The 9210-nt window shown below is 40.2% G+C and overlaps 2 protein-coding genes across 4 annotated transcripts in view; one reads left to right on the top strand and one right to left on the bottom strand.

Annotated features, from left to right (window-relative positions):
- LOC112136842 (interferon alpha-inducible protein 6) overlaps positions 1–9210 on the bottom strand; it is a 25038-nt gene that overhangs the window by 8432 nt on the left and 7396 nt on the right. For 2 of the 3 annotated variants that reach the window (XR_004948670.1, XM_036214269.1), the window contains exon 4: positions 5315–5401. Coding sequence is in view for 2 of the 3 variants with exons in the window: in XM_036214269.1 (XP_036070162.1) it covers positions 5315–5401 (87 nt within the window). In the remaining variant the exon portion in view is untranslated. Of the gene's footprint in view, positions 1–4588; positions 5402–9210 lie in introns of those variants that run through there. The other variant, XM_024258767.2, reaches the window with a different exon arrangement.
- Positions 1827–4242, top strand: LOC112136860 (T-cell acute lymphocytic leukemia protein 1 homolog). The gene is made up of 3 exons (XM_024258811.2): positions 1827–2313; positions 2620–2687; positions 3423–4242. Exons 1-3 carry the CDS (start codon positions 2273–2275, stop codon positions 3776–3778), a joined length of 465 nt encoding a protein of 154 aa, XP_024114579.1. The 5' UTR covers positions 1827–2272; the 3' UTR covers positions 3779–4242.

Raw genomic sequence — 9210 nt, 5'->3', positions numbered from 1 at the left:
GTGCAGCATAGCATAGTGCAGTATAGCATAGTACAGTGTATTATAGTATAGTATAGTATGATGGTGTAATGTAGCATACCATAGTATAGTGCAGCATAGCATAGTGCAGTATAGTATAGTATAGTATGATGGTGTAATGTAGCATAGTATAGTATAGTGCAGCATAGCATAGTGCAGTATAGCATAGTATACTGTAGCATAATATAGTGTAGTATAGTGTATTGCAGTGTAGTGTAGTATAGTATAGTATAGTATCGTGTGGTGTAGTGTAGTGTAGTATAGTGTAGTGTAGTATAGTATAGTAAAGTATGGTATAATATGATGGTGTAATGTAGCATAGTATAGTGTAGTATAGTATAGTATAGCATAGTACAGTATAGTATATTATAGTATAGTATAGTGCAGCATAGCATAGTGCAGTATAGTGTAGTGTAGTATAGTATGGCATAGTACAGTATAGTATATTATAGTATAGTATAGTATTCCATTAGTATATTTTCTACACTACATGTACATGGTCTATAGACCATGTACATGTAGTGTAGAAAGTATTCTAACTGAATACTTCTTCAGACTAAATTGAAACATTTTAAGTTTACTTTATGTAAGAGCCATTTTGGCATATTTCAAGTTGTTTTGTTTATTTAATTTCAATGGATAATAACCTATTTTTTGTGGCGTGTATATTTATTTAATTGGTAGAATATGATATGGAGGTGTGTCTGATATGATGTCACATGATTGGCGGACAAGATTTTGAAAGTCACAGGTGTTGTAATCAAAAACACCTGTAGCTGGGATCAACACGATCTTTCAACCAACCCGCTCAGAAATACATTCCCGTTTTTCTTTATACTATAAAAAATACAAATAAATGGAAACAAATCACATGAAACAGCGAGTGGTTGTTGTGAGCTGCGTGTAAAGAAACCCTAGAGGGTGCAGGTAGAGGAGGCGTTCGCCCTTGTGGAGAAGGCCCACTCACTCTATATATATTATAAAAGAAAACTTCAAGCATTATGCTTTACTAAGTATAATTCTAGCACAATTAAAATAATTACTTTTTACCACATGTATGTCTTCATCTGGGCAATGCTAGAAGAAAACTCCATGAACTGTCTCCTTAATTTTTGGAAAATGGTGGACTAGGTCCTTTGAGCATGCTTTTATTTTGAAGGAGTGCTGTTAGATCAGCCTCAGTTTTAATTCTTGAAGCCCAAGTGATGTTCAGAAGATCTTGTAGTGTTGGAGATGAAAAAAACAAATCTCTGAGCAGGTCCCCAAAACAGTGTTTCTCCACTCCAAACCAGATTTCTACTTTGTATATTACTTATAAACCATTTCATGATTTTTTTTATGCTGTGTGTGGGGGGGTTGAAGGCATTGTGTGTGTGTTTTAGAATTTTCATTTCTGTTTAATTTTTTTTCTTTTTCTTTCTTTATTTTTTTCTGGTAGAGCTCTATGTGTTACATGAAATGTGCTTTAAAAATAAAAGATTGGATTACATTACACTTGATTTGATTTTCTGACTAATCGAAAATTTGACAAACTTTTTCTTCTTGGTCTTAAAGCAAAAACAACACGAAAGTTAACGTTTTGCATCATCTTTTCCTCATTTCTTTACTACTTTATCTTCAAGGTCCATGTTTGCAACAGAAACTTTAAAATTGTTTAAATTGAATCACCTCGAAGCGTAGTTGAAGTTATTACAGTTAACTCAAGTTCCCTGTGCAAAAACAGAAAAAAGTAAAATTAAAAAGGTTAAAGTAAAGGAGTTTGTACTTTATTTATTTAGATTTTATTTGCTTTTTAATAAAAACGTGTGGGTATGTTATTGTAAATACAATTACCCTTTTTTTTCTTTTTATTGAAGAAAAACGTATATTTTTTATATTCTAAAGACATAAAACAACTGTTCAACCCAGACAGAGAAGTCAAAGACTGTTTGGGTTTAGGTGTATTTCACTCTCAATGAGATCACGCAGGGGTCGTGATGAAGAGGAGGAGGAGGAAGAGCGGAAAACACGACTCCCGCAGCGGGGAGGGGGCCGTCTGGGTCCCTGGGGTGCTGCTTCCTGGGAGCCGGAGCTTAATGAGGCCGCTAATGGGACTGTCACCATCAGGGCGGGGTCTCCTTGGAAACGACGCGTCACGACACGCAGCGGGAGGGAGGGGGTCAGGTCTGTATAAGAGCCGCAGAGGGACACATCAGACTCACAGTAGAGCCTCAGAGCCAGAACCTCCAAGAACCCCGAAACCCGAACCCAAGACATGCGGTACGAGATCCAGACCCCCGCGCGCGCCTTCAACAGGTGAGGACGGAAACTCAGATAGTCACGTGACCCATTTATAACGGAAGTAGCCTGTTTTTAAGATTAAAAATACACGTTTTTGGAGGTTTTGGCGAAAAAAAAAAACACATTATTTTCTTAAAACTGTCATTTAAAAATTATTCTGGAGATTTATAATTTAAAAGCTTTTTCTTTCATTATTATTTTTATATTACTTTTGGGCATGCCTGTGTTCTTCTTTAAAATATTATTTACTACAAATAAAAAGTTTATCATAGTTTTTTTTTTATTTTTTTTATTTTAATTCATCTGTCTGTCTGTCTGCAGCCAGCCTGAAACCTGCTTCCTAATGAAACAGACATCCTCTTCTATTGACAACAGCTGCTTCACTCATGGTGAGTTTCTGCAGAAACTTTATCCTTTAACGTTTTTATTTAGCTCCTATAAAAAATAATGCATAACATGTTTACAAATAGTTTTTATTTTATTTTGTTTAGTTGCACTTTTAAAATCCCAAATGTTTCTTTTTAAAGGATGCGAATGTGCTTATAAAAAATGTAATAAAGTTTTAAAGAAACTGTCAAATTTAGTTTTCTATATTTAGATTCAGAATCTTTATTAATTTTAAAATAGCATCTAGACATCAAAGCAAATAGAAGGAGCTCATGGGTCAAAACTGGACTATAAGGCAGATGCAATATAAATAATAATCAAAAAAGCAATAAATACAACGTACAAGAGATTAGTGCAAAATGAGAGTTTGGGCAAAATGACGTGCATGTAGAAAGAAAAAACAACAAAGGTAAAGATCAGTGGATAAATAGGTAATTTTACAACCTAAGGTTTTAAAGGAGTTTTGAGTCTGATGCCAGTAGGGTAGAAACTGTCACAGCTTCACTGGATTGTATGGAAGGCCGGGGTATGTCCTGCCTATAGATAGGAGGGAGAAGAGTCTATGCCATAGACTCTATGGGATGGCTGAGTGAGGTCCCCAGTGATCTGAGTTGCCGGTTTGACCCCTATGATTTTTTTCAGCTGACCTCGCCTCTCTCTCCAGCGAGAGAGTCTGCACGTCCCTCCCAATCCAGATCTCTTGTTGACACCCTTCTCCTCTGACTCTTGCCCCCCAGGTTCCGGCCCCAGGATCGTCCGCCGGATCTTCACCAACAGCAGGGAGCGCTGGCGGCAGCAGAACGTGAACGGCGCCTTCGCTGAGCTGCGACGCCTCATCCCCACACACCCGCCCGACAGGAAGCTCAGCAAGAACGAGATCCTGCGCCTGGCTCTCAGATACATCCGCTTCCTGGACCAGCTCCTGACGGACCAGGACCCCCGTGATGGGGACACGTCAGAGGAGGAGCACGGGCTGCAGGGGGAGCTGTCACCTAATCTGAGTTCCATAAGTTCAGAGGAGGTGGATTTTGACGTACTGATGGATGAGACGCTCCATCTGCCGTACCTCCACCTTCCATCCATATACGACTGAGAAAAGAGTTGGAAGGATTTGCTCTGTAGAGCAAAGTGAGCAGACATGACTCGTTATGGTCGCTTCTTCTTCTTCATATTGTGTTCGGGGTCTTGGACCTCAGCTGTGTGAGCAAATCTGATCTCTGTGAATGAACAACTATTGATCTATGTATGCAGGGTGAGAAAGGTCAGAGGTCAAAAGGCTCAAACACACATGACACACCAATGAAGACAAGCGAAAGGCCTTCGTAGTTCTTCATTATGAAGATCCATCACCATCATGTGATATTCACATAGTTATCCATGTGTGAAGTTCTGCTGTTCGGCAGAAAAAACAGTAACCAGATTCATCGATGGGTCGCTGATTTTATTCTGTAAATACTTGTGTGTTTTTTACTCTTCTTTGTTATGATGTTTGATACATTTTCTGTTATTGTCTGAATATCTGGCCATTAAAAAAATGCAAATAATAAAATGTGCTTCATCTGTATCTTTTACAAATCTACATCATCTACATAAAAAAAACCTTCAATCTGCACATTTCACAACTTAAAGAGGTACTGTAGTAAACAATTGAAATGATTTTAAACAAATCTAATTTAGAATAGTCTAAAAATAAGAATCATTGTTACTATGACAATGGTTTCAGCTTTTAACACCAGAGCACCTTTTTAAGCTTATTGGAGCGATACTGTAAAGTTTTTAAACAATTATAATTTTTTGTGATCTAAAATGTACCTCAAAGGTAAAAATAAATATTCATAATCTAGCAGAAGTGTTAAAGCAGTGAGTGGTCATCCTGACGGTGCTGGGAAGCTGATGCTTGATTCTTGCCTCTACTGGATGTACTGAAGAGCAGTCTTGTATTAGGTTTTATGAAGTTCTCATGCTCCACTTGACGGAAAAATATATATTTTTAGATAATAAGCTAGAGTGAGAGTTTTTGCTGAATGACAAATCTCAAAATTACAGTTTCAGTGTGAAAAGTTCTCATCAGTTCATCTTCAGTCTCTGATGAACACAAGTGAGCAAAAAGAAATACTGGACAGGACGTGCACATATTTACCGTGCTTTACAATATTTATTTATTTGTAATAATGAAAGAAAAGATAAAAAAACTAGACAACAATCAAGTTGGAACGTAAAAGTTCACACTAGTCAGGAGTCTGGAAGTCAGTATGGATCTGATGGATAAAATGAATGAATGAAGCATCAAAGTGGTGGACCCCAGAACCAGCAGACCAAAAGGAAACAGTTTAGTTTGGGTCAAAATCAGACAAATGGGGTCAAACCCTCAGATCTAAAATCCACGATAAATCCTGATCTTTACCTCGGTATCTGTGACTGCAGAACACTCATGGGGGGCTCGATTCACACTTAACAAGCCAATGATGAGTGGGTGTGAAGCTAATGACTGATGACTATCAAAACCAATCAGACGGCCCCAGGAGGGACGACACAACAGAAGCGGTCCCCCGAGGGAGTGAGGGGCGTGGTTCCATCAGAGAGACCTGACAGGAACACTGTGTGATGCTGGCTCGCCCTCCGTTCCCACCTCTATCTGTGAGTGCAGCGCGTCTCATGAGAGGACTTCTCCTGGACTTCCCATCACCTGTGCTCCCATCTTCAGCCTCACCATTTTCTGTAAAATCAGATTCAAATGCAACAAACTGAGACAAACTTCTCTGACTGAATGAGAAAAGACTGTGAGTGAAACATTCTCCTCACATTTTTACAGACTTTCAATTGAAATGTATCCTTAAATTTTGACTTTTGGCAGACACTCTCTAATATTTTGGAACTTTCACGCACTGAAACATTACATAGTAGACTTTGACTGAAAGAAGCACAATATGGATTCATGAGGAACAAACAGTTAATTCTGCATTTTCCTAAATTCTTATACCTTTTCTCCAAGACTATTTTAAAGAAACATCAGCAGACTGTTACATCTGTCACAGGATCCCTCCCCAGCCCTGTAACAAGATCACCAACTTCCTGAATGGGTTCAATAGATATTTTGGAATGTTTGAGGTACTCAACAGCGATCTAAGAGGATCGATCCAAAAAAAGAGCTGCCAGGGGGACACGGCCTGTGCACACACCACTCTACATCAAGGACTCTGCTGTGGAGACTTTGACCTTTTCTTGCACTTTCATAAAAATCTTAAAATTATCACCAAACCCGAGAACCTTCCCATTATTTTTTATACTTCTACTTCAGGTTTGACGGTGGTGTAGTGGTTAGCATGCTTGCCTCACACTGAGAAGGAGCTGTTTTTTTTCTGGGACCTTCCTGTGTGGAGTTTGGCTGTTCTCCTCGTCAATGTATGGTTTCCTCCCACAGTCCAAAAGGATGCTTCGTAAGTCGCTTGGTGACTCTGAAATTGTTCCTTAGGTGTCAGTGCTTGTTTGTCTTTTTGTGACCCTGTAATGGCCTGGAAAGCATCCAGGATGAACCCGACCTTTGCCCTTCAGTTGTTGAGATAGGCTCCAGCAACCCTAGCCCAAAGCAGAATGTGTATTTGTGAAAGTTGCTAATATTTTACAAAACTTTTTTCTAAAAAAAGAAAACCAGAAAACTAAAACTGATTAGTGTGTTTGGTCTGATTTATTTTTTTCTTTCCACAAAATATCAGAAGCTGCACACAAACTGATGACATTTCTGTTTGGCAGGTGAGAAACAGATGTGATGCTAATGAAAATAAAATGTAGAAAGCTTATTGACAGGATTTTTTTTAAACAAAGGCAAAAAAAAAAAAAATCACACGTATAACTATATTTGTGTGTGTTTTTTAATCAGTGGTTAACACTTTTGATTCCACAAGTGTCATCCCTTTATACACTGCTCACAAACATTAAAGGAACACTTTTTATTGGGCCTGGCATGAATTGAATTAAACCTGTCTGATAATTTTCTGGTTGGTTAATCAGCTGAGGGCCTCGTTAATCAATTTCAGCTGTATTGGTGTTCATGGAATTAACAACAGGTGCACTTCAGTGGCAACAGTTAGAAAACCCCCAAAACAGGACTGGTGTTACATGTGGAGGTCATTTCAAGTTTCTCCCTCTTGATCTTTTTTGGCTGGTTTTCCACTCGTGCTGATTTTGGTTTGATAATTATCTCTACTGGCAGTATGAGGTGATTCCTTAACCCTACAGAAGTTGCACAGGTTGTCCAACTTCTCCAGGACGGCACATCCACACGTGCTGCAGCAAGAAGGTTTAATGTGTCTCCGAGCACAATCTCCAGAACATGGAGTTCAGGAGACTGGTGGTTATTCTCTGAGAGCTGGACAGGGCCGTAGAAGGTCCTCAACCCCTCAGCAGGACCGATACCTGCTCCTTTGTGCAAGGCGGAACAGGCTGAGCACTGCTCGTGCCCTACAGAATGACCTCCAGAGGGCCACTGGTGTGAATGTCTCTACCCAAACAATCAGGAACAGACTTCATGAAGGTGGCCTGAGGGCCCCACGTCCTGTAGTGGGCCCTGTGCTCACTGCCCAGCACCGTGGAGCTCCACTGGCATTTGCTCAAGAACACCAGAATTGGCAAGTCCACCACTGGCGCCCTGTACTTTTCACAGACGAGAGCAGGTTCACCCTGAGCACCTGTGATAGACGTGAAAGAGTCTGGAGAAGACAAGGAGAACGTTATGCTGCCTGCAACGTGGTTCAACATGACACGTTTGGTGGTGGGTCAGTGATGGTCTGGGGAGGGAAATCCATGGAGGGACACACAGACCTCTACTGCCTAGGAAATGGTGCTCTGACTGCCATAAGGTATCCAGATGAAATCCTTGAACCCATTGTCAGACCCTACGCTGGTGCAGTAGGTCCTGGTTTCCTCCTAATGCACGACAATGCCCGGCCTCACGTGACAAGAGTATGCAGGCAGTACCTGGAGGATGAAGGAATTGAAACAATTGAATGGCCTTCACCATCCCCTGACTTAAACCCAATAGAACATCTCTGGGACATTATGTTTGGGTCCATTAGGTGCCACCAGGTTGCTCCTCAGACTGTACGACAGCTCAGGGATCCCCTCGCAGATCTGGGAGGAAATGCCACAAGACACCATCCGTCGTCTCATTAGGAGCATGCCGCGACGTTGTCAAGCATGCATACAAGCTCATGGGGGCCACACAAGATACTGAAAAGGATTCTGAGTTGCAGAAATTAAGTTCTGGAAAAAATGGACTAGCCTGCCACATCTTCATTTCACTCTGATTTTATGGTGTCTACACAATTGAGCCTCTGTAGGTTGAAAACTTTCATTTCCATGGAAAGACTTGTCATCCTTTTGTTCCTAAGACACTGCCCTGTCGGTATTTGTATAGATATCCAACTTGGTATTGAGATCTGATGTATTTAATGTGTTTCTTTAAAGTCGTCCTTTAATTTTTGTGAGCAGTATAGTTTATGTTGAGGAGAGAATGATGAAACACCCGCTTCTCCTCCTCTACTTCATCTCCATGTCCTCCTGTGAACCAAACTCCCCAGTAGAGGTGAGAACGGAGGCAGAGCCAGCATCACACACCGGCTCTCTAATTGAAACACGCCCCTCGCTCCTCTGGGACCAGTTGTGCCGTCTCTCTGCATTCATCCGATTGGCTGAGATATTTATCAGTCGTTGGCTCCACGCCCACCCCTCATTGGCTTGTTACACTGATAACCACACATAGAGCAACCTTCTGACCCCCCCTTCCATCAGCATTCATGAGGCTTTGATGGCGCTGCTGTGGGAAAAGCTTCTGCTGCTCTGATAGCTGGCACAGCACTCCAGAACAAGGAGACTCTCTACTTCAGGAAGCTTCATCACTCCACCCCTCTTTCAAGGTTCATGGAGCCATAAAATGTGACATTTATCCTCAAAGCCTGCAGGTGATCTTCACATCAAAACATGTTAACTACTCTGTTAGACAACGGCTGAAAGTGAACTCCAGTGAAAGCAGCAACAAAGTCCTCATTCTGAGTCACACAGATCCCACCTTGGGTTTACACATTTGTTCTGTCTCTATACGAGTTTATCAGTAAAGATATTATAGCCCCCTTAACCACTGAGTCCTTTTTGAGATCTTGTTTTCTAGCTTGCAATTTGCTAAATTAATTGATCTTAAAAATGTTTTCTTTTTCGTCTTTTTAGTTCGACTCCTGTTTCTTTTTATTTTTAACAGAATTTTTGTGATTATATTACACAATAATTCCACAATGAACCTGAAACTGTCCAATAAACTTTATTCTGAGCCAGTGTTAATTTTGACAGAGAATTTTAATTTAGTTTTAGTCATAGCCTTTTGAATAAAATAGGGTTTAGTTTTAGTCGCAATTTAGTCATATTGATTCTATTAATTTTAGTCAAATTTTAGTCGAAGAAATTACAGTAGATATTTAGTCGGCAAAAATATAGAGTAAAGGTAAAGTATTTTAATCACATTTACACCGTATGATC

This window comes from Oryzias melastigma, linkage group LG11 (genome assembly GCF_002922805.2).
Source record: "Oryzias melastigma strain HK-1 linkage group LG11, ASM292280v2, whole genome shotgun sequence".
Classification (NCBI taxonomy): Eukaryota; Metazoa; Chordata; class Actinopteri; order Beloniformes; family Adrianichthyidae; genus Oryzias; species Oryzias melastigma.
This window is presented reverse-complemented; position numbering and strand designations above follow the sequence as displayed.